The sequence below is a fragment of the Zerene cesonia genome, chromosome 20 (genome assembly GCF_012273895.1).
Source record: "Zerene cesonia ecotype Mississippi chromosome 20, Zerene_cesonia_1.1, whole genome shotgun sequence".
NCBI lineage: Eukaryota > Metazoa > Arthropoda > Insecta > Lepidoptera > Pieridae > Zerene > Zerene cesonia.
In genome coordinates this window covers 9,829,179-9,845,652 of record NC_052121.1, presented here as the reverse complement: position 1 = coordinate 9,845,652, position 16,474 = coordinate 9,829,179, and the positions used below count along the sequence as shown (strand labels likewise).

The 16,474-nt window shown below is 31.1% G+C and overlaps 5 protein-coding genes across 5 annotated transcripts in view; 1 reads left to right on the top strand and 4 right to left on the bottom strand.

Annotated features, from left to right (window-relative positions):
• Positions 1-3,811, bottom strand: part of LOC119834892 (rab5 GDP/GTP exchange factor) — a 10,599-nt gene extending 6,788 nt beyond the window's left edge. The window contains exons 1-3 of the mRNA XM_038359410.1: positions 3,649-3,811; positions 1,801-1,974; positions 449-672 (exon numbers count right to left, since the gene is read on the bottom strand). Coding sequence (XP_038215338.1) covers positions 449-672; positions 1,801-1,974; positions 3,649-3,796 — 546 coding nt within the window. The 5' untranslated portion in view covers positions 3,797-3,811. The remainder of the gene's footprint in view (positions 1-448; positions 673-1,800; positions 1,975-3,648) is intronic.
• An 859-nt stretch (positions 3,812-4,670) lies between these two features.
• LOC119835067 (DNA oxidative demethylase ALKBH2-like) lies at positions 4,671-9,606 on the bottom strand. Its single transcript, XM_038359682.1, has 4 exons — positions 9,103-9,606; positions 8,820-8,999; positions 8,582-8,745; positions 4,671-4,854 (listed from the first exon to the last, which is right to left on the bottom strand). Exons 1-4 carry the CDS (start codon positions 9,273-9,275, stop codon positions 4,712-4,714), a joined length of 660 nt encoding a protein of 219 aa, XP_038215610.1. The 5' UTR covers positions 9,276-9,606; the 3' UTR covers positions 4,671-4,711.
• Positions 6,125-8,573, top strand: LOC119834806 (tetratricopeptide repeat protein 30A). The gene is made up of 2 exons (XM_038359316.1): positions 6,125-6,184; positions 6,639-8,573. Exons 1-2 carry the CDS (start codon positions 6,125-6,127, stop codon positions 8,571-8,573), a joined length of 1,995 nt encoding a protein of 664 aa, XP_038215244.1.
• A 79-nt stretch (positions 9,607-9,685) lies between the features above and the next one.
• LOC119835066 lies at positions 9,686-11,217 on the bottom strand. The gene is made up of 2 exons (XM_038359681.1): positions 10,167-11,217; positions 9,686-9,932 (listed from the first exon to the last, which is right to left on the bottom strand). The coding sequence occupies exons 1-2, from the start codon at positions 11,144-11,146 to the stop codon at positions 9,749-9,751; spliced, it is 1,164 nt and encodes a 387-aa protein (XP_038215609.1). The 5' UTR covers positions 11,147-11,217; the 3' UTR covers positions 9,686-9,748.
• A 666-nt stretch (positions 11,218-11,883) lies between these two features.
• Positions 11,884-12,935, bottom strand: LOC119835020 (COA8 family protein CG14806, mitochondrial). Its single transcript, XM_038359601.1, has 2 exons — positions 12,542-12,935; positions 11,884-12,105 (listed from the first exon to the last, which is right to left on the bottom strand). Exons 1-2 carry the CDS (start codon positions 12,836-12,838, stop codon positions 11,899-11,901), a joined length of 504 nt encoding a protein of 167 aa, XP_038215529.1. The 5' UTR covers positions 12,839-12,935; the 3' UTR covers positions 11,884-11,898.
• Positions 12,936-16,474: the final 3,539 nt, after the last annotated feature.

Here is a 16,474-nt window from a genome sequence, read left to right as displayed (position 1 = left end):
ATGACAGATTCGAAATTCAAATGTAATATTTTTTTATAATTAAGTGTAACAGTATTTATGGCCAGACTAAGTATACGAGGGCCTTGTGAATTTTCTAATGTAAACCCTGAAGTATCCACAGAGAGCAGAAACAAGTGTTTGTAAAAATAGAATTGTAAATAATTAATGATTTTATTTATAATATTGGACTGATGTTTTTTTAATGTTTTAATTAGGGAAAGTACCGTTAAAACATAAAAAATTATTAAAATATAACGCGGGTATCAAGAAATAATAATACCCTCTTGACCACATTTGAACAAAAGAGGACAATCGTCAATAACGCCGGAGATATCACATTGTAATATTGAGATCAGGGGCAAGATTGGTAGCTTGACATGGTAAAATGTTTAAATAAATCAAGGAAAGGCATATTCCTACAAGACTTAGACCAATAAATTCTAATTACCTGATACTGCCTCTGGACCCTCTCCGATAGTTCATCCGCGGTCATAACATTGGAGCATTTAATTACGTCCATGATGAAGTTATGCGCGAATATTCTTGCGTCCCTGTCTATCTGGGGCGTAAGATACGAGAAACGGACCCGAAAATCCCTCTTCATACCCTCGTTGACCATGGCGGGGATCTTGAATTCCGGCGGCCGCTTTTCCGCTGCTTGTTCGTGGTCATCTATGGCGAAAAGTCCTCTGTCAAAACATGGTATAGACCTTCGATTGAGGGATGCGTCTTTTTATAAAGCTACCGCCAGCTACCGCAGTATTTAAGCGTTAAATAGTATGGCAACAATAATGATTTTGGATTCCATCTGTACTCAAGCTTCCTTAGACACCAACTTGGACTTTATAATGCACAGCCAAATTACTATCGAGCGATTTCTGTCCACCCCTCGTACAAATTTCTTACAATTTGTGTAATGTGGTTAAACAAGATTGTTTTGATTCATCATCATCATCATCATCAGCCCTTATAATTTCCCACTACTGGGACACAGGCCTCCTATGAGGGTTTTGATTGCTTTGATTTTATTAACCCAGTTAAAAAGGTAACGAAAGGTACGAAAAGATGATATGATGATACCGTTTTTTCGAGAGGAATATCTTTATCATATTCAGAAAAACTATATCCAGAGAAAGAGAAAATATTTGGATCAGTATCATAGAACTAGGTCCTTACGATAAGATAAATCAGAAGTCTACATTTGTGATAAATCCACTGACAGAATTGGGGTGCAATCTATATTACTCCTTATCATTTAAGTCTCGAATAGAGACAAGATTTGCGCTAAGCGTATTATCTTATAATTACATAATAGCTGACTAATTCATTAGTTTAGCCAGAAGTGCGTGATTCTGAACGCAGACTATGACTCAAGGCCAGTTCATTCAAACCGTCAAAGGGTGTAAGTAGGTTTCATATCAATTAAATTTTGTTGTCTACAAACATCCTGCTAATATTATCAATGCGAAAGTTTGTAAGAATGTGTGTTTGTTTGTTACTCTATCACGCAAAAACTACTGAACCGATTGCAATGAAATTTGCTTAGATAGCTTAGTAGATAGCTGGACAACTGAAATAACACATAGGCACTTTTTATACCGATATTCCTACGGGATACGTACTTACGCGGGTACGTACATACGTACTTACGCGGGAAACCGCGGGGCGCAGCTAGTGTTTGATTATACTTTTGATGACGTCTTCACAAAATGTCTAACAGGAATGTAACAAAGAAAAAAAATATATATCTGCACAATTAATCATTACGATTCACAAACACACAATAAGCTAGCGACATACCTTGGCTGCTCTTTTTAAAAACGCTGAATTTAAGTAGGTTGGCTTTCTTCAAAGTTTCACTCTGCTTGAGTTTCTTCTCTTCGAATTTTGAAAAAGAATAATGCGACGTGAGCTTCGAACTGCGCTCCGGTTTCTTCTGTTCTGGCTTAGGTAGAGTTGCTGATGATGCTTTTTCTGCAGAGTAATATAAAATAATAATAATATTCAATAACTTTTACACTCAACTATAACATACAGTATGCATAATTATCAAAAAACAAAAAACTTAACAGCCTTCAAGTGGGCATAATTTATATGGAACCACATGAGAGGCACCAGCTTTGAAATTAAAAATAGAATTATAAAAATTGGTTCACCCAGTGAAAAGTTATATAAAAACAAACACAATAAAGGTTAATTTATAACCTCTTCCTTTTTCGAAGTAAAAATATTTTGATAATATTTATAAATACAAACATTATATCAAAAAACAGTTGGGAATTCAATAAAGGACTAACAATCTACCGATTTGATAAATAAATTCTAACCAATGTTAACTGAACTTAACCTTAAAGATAATAATCAATATCATAGATACATTGATAAGATCCCTTGATAATTAATTGATCCATCACTATAATTAAATGACAACTTTAATATTACTTCCTATATGATTGTCCCTTTGACCTTAATTGATAAAATCTTGTAAACAACCCAGCCAGCACACAGTGGTGTCCTTTACTGAATGGAGACTGAATAATAAAAGCAAAATATGTATGAATAGAAATGGCTTTGATATTATTCTAATATGTATGCTATCTGGATCCCATTTTGTGTGAAGGCCTTCTGCAGAAATTGCCACTTGTAGATATGAGCATTGAATTACATCCTTCCATCTTCCTTTGGTCTATAGTTTCTATGGAGACTAGATGACTAGAATAAAAGCAGTTGATGTTTATAGCCTGGGCCATTAAATTATAAGAGATTAGCTGTTTGCTCCAGCTTCGTCCATGTTACACATATAGCCTATGTAACTCAGTAAATATGCAGTTTACAAATGGTAAAACAATTATTTAAATCAGTATTGTTGCTTTTGTGTAAAACCGTTAAAAAAGTTGTTTAAAAGTGTTTATATATCTTTTGATATATTCATTGTTTTTATATTGTTTATATATTGGATTGACATTTTGAAATGTAGGATTTATTGTTATAAATTAAAAATTTTAAGGAGTGCTTTTGTAGGTATTTAACTTTTGTTAAGATTAAATATCTAATAGACACTTTTTTTACAACAGATTGGTCATTAATACAAGACAATATGCTGATTCCATTATGATTAGAGAAGAGAACTTTTTTGCAAAAATTAAACAATTAAACAAGCTAGGTACATATCAATTATCAATATCTTGTTTATTTAGATTTATTTTTTTATTCAAGACGCAGGTAAAAATTATCATGTCCAATATTTGTACTACAATCATATCGCCTGTGGCTATGACCACACACTAATAAAGATAATACTAATCAACCAGACGGATGGGCAAATATGATCAATAGATTTCATATAAATATTTTCCAATACCAAAATATTTGTTTTGCTTGAAATACCTACATAAATGCATTTGAGTTCATTGTCTCAAGTTTGTTATTCTGAAGAAATTGTTATATTCACCAAAAAGATACAAGGTAAAATAAATTATATTTATTACTATGCCCTCTGTTTCATTATCCTTAATTATTACAGATTTATAACACACTTAACTGCTTACTGACTTGCTAAACTGCTAATTGTATATTTAAGTGAAGGACAAAGCATTATAAATAAAATATAGATACAGAACTAAGATTTATTAAAAAAATTGGCTGTACCTGCTCTTCTCTGCCGCTGCAGCTGCTCTCGGTGACATTTTGAACAGTATCCTTGCCATTGTGGATTCCCAAAATAATCACACCCATTCTTGCATTTGAGGTCACTCTGATCTATCCGTAGGGATGGCATCTTAGAAGCAAACATCATATACTTATAAGACCTCTGTAAATTTGGACCATACCACATTTTCACGACTTTAAAGAGCCAATTTTAATGCTCTGCACTCAAATAGTCTACCAAACAGCGATTCCACAAATAATTCAGCCCATTTCTGACCAGTCAAGATTGTAAAGCAATCCCATAAAATAATATTAAAATTCATCGCAGTTTGCTGCGTAACGATAGCCGTTATACGGCCCTCGTCGTTATATATGCTGCCCTTATCTCAGATATACGTGATTACAACTTACAACCGATAATGGTATTAAATTATACACATATCTTTATTTCGTCACTTACCTTTGTTCAGAGCAGATTTTCTGTAAATATGTAAAATTTGAAGAAAACCCCTTGCTTCAAGTGTATTGATAAATTAATACTAAGCAACATAAATACAGAGTACGTTATATTGTGAAATAATACAATGTTTTGATAAAATTGATTCACTTTTTGGACATTTATGATTTATTATTACATTATTTGTCAATGTCAAAATGTGTGGTGACATTTAAAAACAATGGATTGCTCTATCGTAAATTTCTCCCAAAATATGACAAAACAATTAAACAGTTCTTAGTTCACATGATTGTTTACAATAAATTGTTTTTCTATAATTATGCAGTGTGCAAATAGAAGTCATATGCGTAAATTAACTTCAGCCTATATCTATATAAAACATCCATATAATTCCCAATTTTTCTTCACAACCCTCATAATAAGGCAGTCGTTGTCGTAAATGAACTTGTTTATAAAACTTAAATACAGAAAATTTTATTTTAGTATTAAGTAAACAATAACAATAATCGAAAAGTGTTTAGAATAATTCAGAGTGTAAATTCATTTTATTTCTAACACGCCAAGGGTTTCTTAATAAAATGCCAAATACATTGTACATTTACTTTGTTAGGGTTTATTAAGAATCTTTCGAAATGTTAAATTTATTCTTATTCCCAACATTTTCTTTCTCTTCGGTAAACTATGGTACCAGATATCATTAGTGGGCGGATTCATAAACAAAACACTTCCATGCTCCAGATTTATTGTAACTGTAATGAAAGAAGAACATAGTGACAAACATTTCTTGTAAAACACAGACTAAAAAGCTAGAGCAGAAGGCAAAATATATGTTACTATGGAAACGAAAACAAAAACTATAAATCTTCACATTTATTATTTCTATGTAATCAATGAGATACGATTTAAACATGGATTATCTTCAAATATCAGATGGACAATATACAAAAACTATATATACCATGGTAAGAATTAGACTGTCTAAGACATTGTAGAATACATGTTTATATTGATTAATAATATGTCCTTTAAGAATCTAAACGGATTAGCAACGAAATTGGTGTGTATTGTTATTGTGAATTCGATAACTTCTTAACAAATTATAACAAATAACGTTCTTTATTTATAATGTAGCAACATATATTGAAAATCAGAAATAATTGTTTTTTATATAGGACAAAAACGATAGAAAAAAACTGGATGTAATAATCGTCATACAATTTATTTTCAAGTTAAAAAAACGATATCAACGATTGACCTTGTGACGGTCACCGTAATATCACCGTTTTCAACACTTCATCAATCAAATGCCCATCCCATGCGGAAGAACTTATTCCCCTGCTATACTGTTAGGTAACGAATAATCGATAGGTATCAGATATATCGCGAATAATAAAGCACAGCGTTGTATAACGGGACAAGAGATTAGATTAACGACTTGGTTATTTATCTTCACAAATATTTCACAATTTACAAAAAGATAATTCGAGTTTTGATGTCGTAGTAGACAATAAATAAACAAACTATTATTAAAAAATTATAAATATCCCTACGGGCCATAAAAGACTAAGACGTGTATAGCAAATTGAAACGTATACCTTTGATATCGTTTATTTGTGTTTATATTCACTTGTTCATTGATGCTTTTTTTTAAATCAACCAAACAGGATATTATAACATATACAGATAAGATAGTACATCAATCAAAACTAAACTCAGAGGACATCGTTACTTACGCTAGAATTCTTACAATGATAACGAATTAAATAACGGGCGAAGTCTTCAATTTCAGAGGTTCATGAAAGTATTATGACTTAGAGTACGAATTCGAAAAGAATTGATATAAAATGATGCAGGAACAATATTTGTTGTTATGGGAACCAAAAGCCTGACTAGAGCAGTCATGCTTTCGGTTTACGATATTTCTTTTGATACCCATATTAGCAATATAGATATGGGGTATGGAAAAAAAACTGATCCACCTTTTTATTTACGGGGTCATTATGTGGGCTTGCCAAAAAAATGGATAAACATAGTCACATGCATGCATATGCTCTAAAGACAAAACTCCGGCCAGAAATTGTGAGAAGCCCACTTCTTTATTTAAATAAATAAAAAGTATATTGGTCGCTTAGAATGATACTATCTCAACTTTTTGGTTGAACCTTGCAAGTCCTGTCCTCGGGACGTCGACATCAGACGGACAGTTTTAGTAAAAATTCAACATAAAAAACTAATCCTGAAATAAAATTCCTTCACCTGTTCGATTAAAAAAAACACTAGCTTTTTTTAAAATACCGCTACAAAAGTAACATAATTTATATATTGATAAATTTAAGCTTTACACGTGAACGACATATGCCTAGATATCATTTACATAGCACTCATTAACTGCATGGCCGATGTCCTCTTGTTACTTTTGTATTTAAATAATCAGATAAGTTTTATGAAGGGCCTTATTATATATCACATAATAGGATAAAATTTATATTATTAAATAATAATTGAAACATGTTATTTGACTCTTATTTTTCAGATACGGGAGTCTAGATATGAAGACGCCATAAAAGTATTGAATGATGCTATGAATTTCAATCCGAACAGAGCTGGGCTATCTTTACTTGGATATTGCTATTACAGATTACAATCTTTCGTCGATGCAGCTAACTGCTACGAACAATTATCAGCTATGCACCCAGAAGTACCCGAATATAAGCTGTATTTCGCTCAAGCGCTATATGAAGCGTCCATGTTTGATGAAGCATATAAAGTTACACTTCAAATAACATCTCCGGAACTCGAAAAAAACGTCACAAAATTACAGTCTGCAATTAAATATGGAGAAGATGATACGATTACTGCAAAAGCTTTGGTTGATTCTTATTCGCAAGATGATTGTGATAAAGATATAAATTTAGGATGCTTATTGTACAAGGAAAACCAATATGAAGAGGCTCTACAGAAATTTTCTAGGAGCCTAACAGTGCTAGGTTTCAATGCCCATCTCCACTACAATGTTGCATTGTGCTATTTTAAACTTAAAGAGTACCCACAAGCTTTGAAACATATAACTCTTGTGATCGAAAGGGGCATTAGAGATCATCCCGAGCTATCCGTTGGCATGCAAGCTGAAAGTTCTGAAGTAAAATCCGTAGGTAACTCATTAACCCTACACGAAACAGCCCTCATTGAAGTATTTAATTTAAAAGCGGCTATAGAATACCAACTCAAGAATAATGAAGCAGCTAGAGAAGCATTATCTGATATGCCTCCGCGACACGAGCATGAGCTAGATGCAGTAACTTTGCACAATATAGCGCTAACATCAATTGATATTAAACCGACGGACGGTTTTGAAAAACTACATTTCTTGCTGCAACAAGACCCTTTTCCAGCGGAAACATTTGCCAATCTACTCCTCCTGTACTGTAAATTTGAATATTACGACTTAGCTGCAGATGTGTTAGCAGAGAATGCTCAATTGACATACAAATATCTAACACCGTACCTTTATGATTTTTTGGATGCCATAATCACAAGCCAAACTTCACCTGAGGAAGCATTTCAAAAGTATGAAGACATTGCATCGAAGCATGCTGAGCAATTAAGAAAATTAACAAAAGTAGTACAAGAGAGCCGCTCACAAGGCGACAATGAGCAGGTAAAGAAAGCTGTAGTGGAGTATGAAGAAGCTTTGGAAAGATATATTCCCGTGGTCATGGCTCAATCAAAAATATATTGGGATAAAGAAAATTATGGTCAAGTAGAAAAAATCTTTCGCAAATCTGTCGAATTCTGTAACGAGTCAGATGTTTGGCGTCTAAACGTAGCACACGTTTTGTTTATGCAAGAAAGCAAATACAAAGAGGCAGCCAGCTTCTATGAGCCCATCGTGAAAAAGCAATTCGATAATATTTTAGATGTAAGCGCTGTTGTTTTAGCTAATTTGTGTGTATCTTATATAATGACATCACAGAACGAAGAAGCTGAGGATATCATGCGAAAAATAGAGAAGGAAGAAGAACAACAAATATTTGAAGACCCTGAGAAGAAATTCTATCATTTGTGCATTGTGAATTTAGTAATAGGTACGCTGTATTGCGCTAAAGGAAATTATGAGTTTGGTATCTCGAGAGTGATCAAATCACTTGAACCATTCAACAAGCGTCTGGGCACTGACACGTGGTTCTATGCAAAGAGATGTTTCTTATCGTTCCTTGAGAATTTAGCGAAGCACTTGATCGTCGTTAAAGATAACACTATTAAAGACTGCTTACAATTTCTTGAAGGGTGTGAGACATACGGACGTCGAGTGAGTACCGTTATAGAGACTCCGTTTCAAGAGGAAGACGTTAATAATAAAGCGAAACAAACGGTTACGTACGAAGCACGATTACTTCGTTATATGTTTTATAAATTGCGTAGCATTGATGACTCAGTTACTATAAACAAGTATGAAGATTTAAAATAAATACGTACCTGGAGCAATTTGTTTTCTGTTTGGACCGGGTTTTCGTGCTTCTTTATGTTTGAGAATAAAAATCCTCTCCTGTCCAAAAGATATTGAAGCTATTGGAATATTTCGGTCAAGCTCGGGTTCGTTGTCTCTGTGTTCTCCCATGTGATCATTGCCGTCTCGATACCTTTTTTAATATTATATATGATTACATATATACTTATTCCATACAAAACAAACGTTATGATGTAATTAACTTACTTATTAACTAAAACAAAATTGTATTTTATGCCTTTTAATTTGAAAAGAAAATTTCTTAAGGCTAGAATAGGTTCAGGCCACGGCAGGGCGGGCACGGTTAGGTTAGAATAAGTATAAGTTATACCCGGATCCCCATAAGCGACTTGTTGTCTAGGTAAAGGATATATTTTACCGAATACTCTGAAAAAAAATATAATTGAGAAAAGACAATAACTAGTAATTTTAATGTAATTAGCCAATAAACATTGTGTCTGTTGTGTCTTATTCATGGAAACTCAATTACTTGATTTTCGATAAATCACCCTTAAAGTATTCCAATGAATTCTCAAGTTCTTGAAGAATTGCCGATGCAATTGATTTTGGTATTGCGACAGCATAATCCAAGTCGAGCCCAACTTCTTTTATAGATTTCCAAAAAATCTCATCAAGTTTAAGTTCTTGAAGTTTATTAGACATTTCGATGGTAGAACAATTTGATGCTGTGGAATTATTATTAAAAACTTGCAACTCTGCTTCTGGTATTTCAATCCTTCAATGAAGGTAGATTTTGAAAACCTCTTGTCACTTGACACGTCATTTGAATTAAACTTATTCACATTTATAACTTAGTGTTAAAGAGGCTGTATATTGTATTTTAACAAATTGTTGTCGTAGGTATAGAAAAATACCAGTGTAATTAACCGTAAACCTATAAAATAGACACTAGCCAATAGCCATCGCTCATCAAATCACAGATTAAGAACTAGTTACTACGTAACATCAAATAGTCACTTAACGCATGGTCCAAATTTATACATCATTGTCAAAATGCAAAAATGCCAAAGGTGTTGCCATGGTTTTAATTTGGAAAATAAATATGTAAAATAAAATAATAAATTAAAATAAAATTATATTTATGAAATAACCGGTTAAAAAAATAAAGACACACATTATCCACATGGCATTATCTGAGTACGTTGCATCGGACATTGCACGATATTTTCATTGTGCTTGAGAAATGTTTGGAAAGCTTGTGATCCCGTTAGAAATTTATGACTTGTTATGGGGTAATTTATTTGCTTTATATTACAATCCTTGCATATATTATTCGCTTGATTGGTAAAACTTGCTGAACTGAAATGATTATGCAAATAAACAATATTAATTTTGAGCGGTGTAATTATACTGCACCACTCATATTGTATATGATAGCTAACAAGGTACAAGAATAACTTTTCTTATGAAAAGTTACTATAAGATGAATTAGGTACGTACCTTAATAAAAATTGTTAAGTTATTTCCCTATCCAGTTATGCTCAGTTATTCATGCCAAATTTTAAAGTTCATAGAAGATTTTTGCTTACTTACCTTGTAGAATCTAATAGACAGTTTTTATCATAATAAACAGAATATTGTCTTATTCTTCGTATGGTATCACCATTATCGCAATCATTTTGAATATTACATTCATATAATTTTTCAATCAATCCATCTTTGTCTTTTACTGTCCACACGTATTCTCCCGGTAAGCCCCTTAGCTTTGGAGCTTCTGATATGATGATATATTCATTTTCAATTTTTTCAATAATCTTTGTATCTGATTCAATTAAATTACTTTTCGAAGAATTTTCAAGTGGTGCTCTTCTGTTCCGTACAGATTTATTTAAAAAATTTCGTATTTCATTTTTAACGTCAGAATTCAATAAATTATTTTTCGTTTCTACGATATATCTACTGCAAAAAGCTTTGAGTTCTTTATTTTTCGACTGACAAACTGCATTAATTAATGCAATAAGATTTCTTTCTGTATTTTCCTTTTCATCAATTAGTTTTTTAATACGCGTTTTAAGAAATAAATTCTCTTGGTGTGTTGCCAAATAAAGTTGTTGAAAACTCACATATCGGCATCGACTTTCTTTAATTAGTTTATGCGTGTGTTCTATGTATCGGGCTAATCGATTTTTAGCTAGATTCTCTAGTTGAAATCTCATTCTGACATTTTTATTTTCTCGTATTGAAGCTAATAATAACTTTCCTAAATTCTTACGCTCTTCTTTGAGTTCTATAAATCTTTTTATTAAGAGTAAATTTGGTCTTTCTAAATTGCGTACAAATTTAATTTTTAGATATGTTTCTGTTAACTTTATCGATACCAGTTTAATATTTTCCCATATCATAACAGAATATTTGATAATGGCATCACATAAGTTTATGGCGGATTTTTTCAAAATATTGAAGTTTAATTCATATATCTCAAATCTATTCAATTCGTAAAACTTCTTTATAAACGATATTATATCCTGCTTTTTGTTGTACAATGAAATAATAATTGCACCAGCAAAGAACATAACATAATGACAAATGGTTGAATTTTCTTCATGTTCCAGTTTAATTTTATTTATTGCAGATATAATATTTTCGTTTTCCGTATAAAACGGTTTATGTTCTGAAAAGCATAAGATTTTAACACTTATGCATATATGTATGCTACAATATTAAGCTATTTTTTAACAAAGTAATATAGTTAATGGGGACAGAAGTCTTAAATGAGCCAGTAGAGTCCATGCAAAACAAATGTGGAATTAATAGCTTATAACGCAATAAAATGACCGCCTTTTTTGGCTGAAAATGTCTTGATCAGGCAGGACTGAGAAGGATGATCCCCTACAGTGAAACAGATATATGTCATATGCCCCATTCACCACTAGGGGATATGGTGATTCACTTTTAACGGTAATAAAATATACATTTACCTATTGTATTTTTCACCAATTCTGTTTTCAAATAAAAGTCCACAAAGCACATGGCTATCCACATAAGTAATGTCAAACTCAGAAGCCATTTTAATGCAATGTACATTATTTTATGCAAAACTTCTTAATGTTACTTCTATTTTTGTACACTAAAGTTACTTTTCATCTCTCTTTGCAAACACCATTAATTTTTGTATTGATATTTTATTTATAATGCAATATGACATATTATTGACAGTTTTTTTTTTATATTTCCAAAGGAGGTTTGTACTGTTTTAAATAAAAAAAGGTTACATGAGAAAGTTGCCTGATATAAATAATTAATAAATAAATAACACTTAGTACTATTAATCTTTAATTCTAAAAATTCTTCTAAGTTTTATTCTAATAGCTAGACCTAATAAAGTAACATTCTTCTTATACCATTCAATGTTGTACTTTATGTGTGTTTTCCAATTCTTGTCTAGAAATGCTTTATAAAACACACTCATTTCATCGGCTGTTAAGTTGCTTTTTCCTTCGGGGAGGTTATGCTTTAAGTAATTTTCTCTTTCCTGAAAAATATGGATTTATTAGATTTGTTATAAATTACATTTTATTTAATTAACAAACATATTTTCATTAAAATCTAGTTCACCACCCAGATAGTTAAAGTAAATCCCCCCTGGGAATAAATTGTTTCACTATGGTAAAAAGTATGTAACAAAAAACAAACAAATACACTTTTGCATTCATAACATTATTATTGATTTTATTACAATTGTCTTTAGCAGTTAATTACTACTCATGTCTAATTAAATACGATAAGATGATGAATGTAGGTAATTTCTAAAACTAATCGTTGAATTTGAATGTCATAAGTAATCAGTACTGATATGATATAATTTTTTATAATCTGTGAGTAATTTTGAAAATATGCCTGAGTTTATTGATAAATTACTCTGAAAGCTATTGTTATTATTAGAGTCATATAATATTGGTTACATAAACCTTAAAAAATCTCGAATTGTGTTGCGTCCAAAATTCCTGGTTCCATTCTTGTACTTCCGTTCTAAGTTCTCTGTATTTTTTCTCTAACTGTCCTTCATTCGCTGGCTTTTTAAAAACAATTCTTCTCAGGTTTGATACTGGATCTGGGGGTCCGACCATATCACTAGATATTTTCTGAGGATTGGGTGGTAGCAACGATTTGTTGTCTTGTGTTGTGCTCGTTTTCCTTACGATATACCATAGTTGCCTGTCGGTATACGCACAACGTATGGACAAAATTTTACTAGTTTTATACATTTCGTCTCAATATAATATCACATTTTGCTCACATTTAATTTATTCCTTCTGCATTTGGATTTGAACTATGACAATTGACATATTGAGGATTGACATTTAATATTTGACATCCCGTACATAGAGTGTCAGTATATTATATAAGTATAATGTATATAGAGTGTCGTCTGAAAAGAAAACCATTGACACGGTGCTGACGGCACGTAGTTATGTGACAATAATATTTAATTCCTATGCACCCTGGGAGTTGAAGAAAATAGTTAAAGAATGATTATAGTAAATGCCGCTTTATTACTTGTATGGATTCTTTATTTATTTTACGTAAAAATATCGAAAAGATAAAACATTACTCCACAATTTTTAAGGGTTTTCTATCTGTTATTTTAAGCACCCATAGTCCAGTTGATAGTGATGGTGTGTTAAATGTGAAATGTGAATTGTAATTTGTATACATACATTTATTAAAGTATTTCATTCAATCACATATTTTATGATTTAAGTCATTGCGGTAGGGACGCAACTCGTTACTTTTTCCTGTAATATGTATTTGATAAAAACTAAGGGGGTTCTGCACTATTCAAGTTTTACCAATATATAAAAATCACTATATTTTTGTGGATCATATGTATGACCACGTACGAGATTCATAATATTTTTATATTATTCAGAGCTAAGCTGTCCGATAGCATAAAAACAAAAGTAAGAAATCGAGCCTGTCCTATCGATGTCGAGATCATATTCTAATATTTTGAAAAAAAAAAAATTGTCAGACTTCTCAAGACAATATTTCTTCGACAAAGATACTCAAGGACTAATGATGAATGTATTAAGATATTTTAGGTTTAGATTCTACTATTTCTTCTAAACTAAATTCATGTTTGAAAGTCTGCCATTGTTCTATAATTAATATATGGACTTCTTTCATGGCGACTATCTTAGAAACTGACATATGCCAATATAATATGTCATCCGTTTGAAGTAATGAAGAAAACGTCATTTTTATTACTGAATTTAGGAATTATGTAAAAGCTGAACTGGGAAGCTGTTATCATCGAAGTTTTTTCTGTAGCCGCACTAATTATATATTTTTTCTAATTTCACCATGGCGAAAGGCAAAAAAGATAACGCCGAAGATGATTATTCTGCGAAGTTGGATCTGTGTTTAACGGATGGCATCGTAAAAACAGGTATCCCAAAAATGTTTGTTTTATTGTAAAAATAAATTAATTTTAACCTCAAAAATTGCATTTTAGATATTATGTTCATGTATATATATAATCATTAAAAGTGCTAAGTAACAGAGACACAATTAAATCTGTACATAGAATTTTTTATTTCATTAGTAATATACAATTTGAAACAAAAGATTTTTAATTGATTATTCATTATATTATTAATACCGACATTTCGAACACCTGGGTCGCTATTAAAATCCATTAAAAACTTAAATTTCGAAATCATGTAGAATTCGGATTCAAGTCAATATCTTTTGATGTTTTCAGGTGGTGGGGTATTTCTAGGAGCATTGACTTCAGTATTGTTCTTCAAGCGGCGGAGATGGCCAATGATTGCCGGTATGGGCATGGGTGTAGGGCTAGCATATGCCAATTGTGAATATGAATTGAATCCCAAAAAGAATGCCTCATAGTCAGCTGCATTTATAATGTTCTGGTGAGTTGTGTATCCTGTATATTGAACATACAAATTTTCAGAAAAAAAAAACAGTGTCAATTTATTTTGATCACATGAAGGCCTTCCTTCCTCTTAATGTATAAATCAATCTCGAAGTAACTTTTATTAATTACTAGATTTTTTCTGTGGCTTGGCCAGCATGTCCTACACAATTTTGTATTTCAAAGACAATACAACATTTTTATGACTTTAGAGATGTATATCAGTTGGTATAGTCTTTATTTTTGCCATACACCTATTAAGAAACTTATATTTTATTTTTGAAGACATATTCATTTAATTGTATATGTGATTGTTTATCACCCACTAATCTGTACATAGGTATCATCCTAATAATAATTAAAAAAACATCCTATAAGTTGAATCTACTATTTGTCTAGCACCACATAAAAGGTTGAAATCTGCACAGCAGTTTTACATAATTTATGCACATACAAACAAACAGAAAAAGTAACTGAGCATTATTTTGGGATCAATCGAAAATATGTTGTAAGGACATAGCATTTACTCTTTTAAAAAGATGTTTAAGGGACAGAAATGTTTTATTACTATTTAATTGTATTCATAGATCTATCTATCATCAATAATTATATCAAAATTGTTATTTTTTTTAATATTATTTACAAATTAATTTGTATAATACAACATTAAACCTGTGAGATCTTATTTGTAATATATTTATATGTATAATTCTATGTATATAACAAATATATATAATAAAATGATTTTTCTTTTCAGATTAGGAATGTTAAGTTAATAAAATCATGTGGGATAATAAAGAATATGTGCAACATGAGCAAAAAACCAGTAGGTGTTTTATTTAGAAAATACTGTACTATATTGTTGTTACAATAAATATTTATTTGAATGGTATCTTTTATTCAGACTTCAAACGGAATAATTTTTTTAATATGAAATGATGTGAATAAGTGTAAGTATTCCATTAGTGGGACACATATAACATTCATACTTGACACTGATGGTAGTTTATACTTATTTTTTAGCACTAAAAAGCATTGTCTGAACTACCAGATCATTGCGAATAGGCACAGAGTTTGTGACATGCATATGTTTGGTATAACTGAGTTCCAAAAAATTTGTTGTGTGTTAATTCCATATTTATCCACTACATTGAAACTAGGAATAAAATAACCAACATGAGAGAACAATATTTATATTTATTGTACAAATCAATGGAATAAAGACATAGAATTTAGAAGTAAGACCTTAAATTATATAAACATATAACAATAAAATTTAGTACACAAAAGCTATTAACAACCCATGTACAAATATCCATAGACAGAGAAAACCACAGAAGATAAATGATTGAAAATTGATTTAATACAGATTATTTATTTAGTTTATATATATTTATCTTTCACAATGACAGCACTCAAAAGCGGAATGAAAAATATGTCTCAATAATTTGTAAAACTAAACAACACATTTCTGACGAGTTTTCGTTAAAACTTTAAGACTATTTGCACTTTTGTCAAGAACAAATCGCACTAAAGATACTAAAACTGAATATAATTTCTTCTCATTCTCTGTCTATGAAAAAAAGAAAACATTAAAATTTTGCAAAAACATGGCAACACAAAGACCACATTGAGACAATTATTGAAAATTCTCAATTATATCCACCATTAAGTTTTATTATAATATACAGAATAAACAACGGTTAACACACATGACCATGACATGACATTCACCATACATTGTCTTTTATCAAACACATCAGTATCAGAATAGAACATTATCAAGGATACATATACATTATCATTATATTTGGTCAAGTTGGTTGTGTATGCTAGTTAGTTTAACAATAAAATTCTCTGATATTTTATGCATATGTTTTTATACATTTTCATAGTTACAACTGCTCATTATTATGACTTATTCTTCCCTTCAAACCGCCTCCTTGGTGTAGTGGTCAAGCCAGAG

Bases quoted from the DNA above. Each gene is read 5' to 3' on its own strand.
- LOC119834806 (XM_038359316.1), top strand. From the start codon at position 6,125: ATGGATAAACATAGTCACATGCATGCATATGCTCTAAAGACAAAACTC. The intron at 6,185-6,638 runs GTGAGAAGCCCA...CTTATTTTTCAG, and splicing joins CAAAACTCCGGCCAGAAATT to ATACGGGAGTCTAGATATGA.
- LOC119835067 (XM_038359682.1), bottom strand. From the start codon at position 9,275: ATGTCTAATAAACTTCAAGAACTTAAACTTGATGAGATTTTTTGGAAA. The intron at 8,746-8,819 runs GTAAGTTAATTA...ATATTAAAAAAG, and splicing joins AATTTTGTTTTAGTTAATAA to GTATCGAGACGGCAATGATC. The intron at 4,855-8,581 runs GTACGTATTTAT...CTTTCATTACAG, and splicing joins CAGAAAACAAATTGCTCCAG to TTACAATAAATCTGGAGCAT.
- LOC119835066 (XM_038359681.1), bottom strand. From the start codon at position 11,146: ATGTTCTTTGCTGGTGCAATTATTATTTCATTGTACAACAAAAAGCAG. The intron at 9,933-10,166 runs GTAAGTAAGCAA...TAATCATTTCAG, and splicing joins TGTCTATTAGATTCTACAAG to TTCAGCAAGTTTTACCAATC.
- LOC119835020 (XM_038359601.1), bottom strand. From the start codon at position 12,838: ATGTATAAAACTAGTAAAATTTTGTCCATACGTTGTGCGTATACCGAC. The intron at 12,106-12,541 runs GTTTATGTAACC...CATATTTTTCAG, and splicing joins ACAATTCGAGATTTTTTAAG to GAAAGAGAAAATTACTTAAA.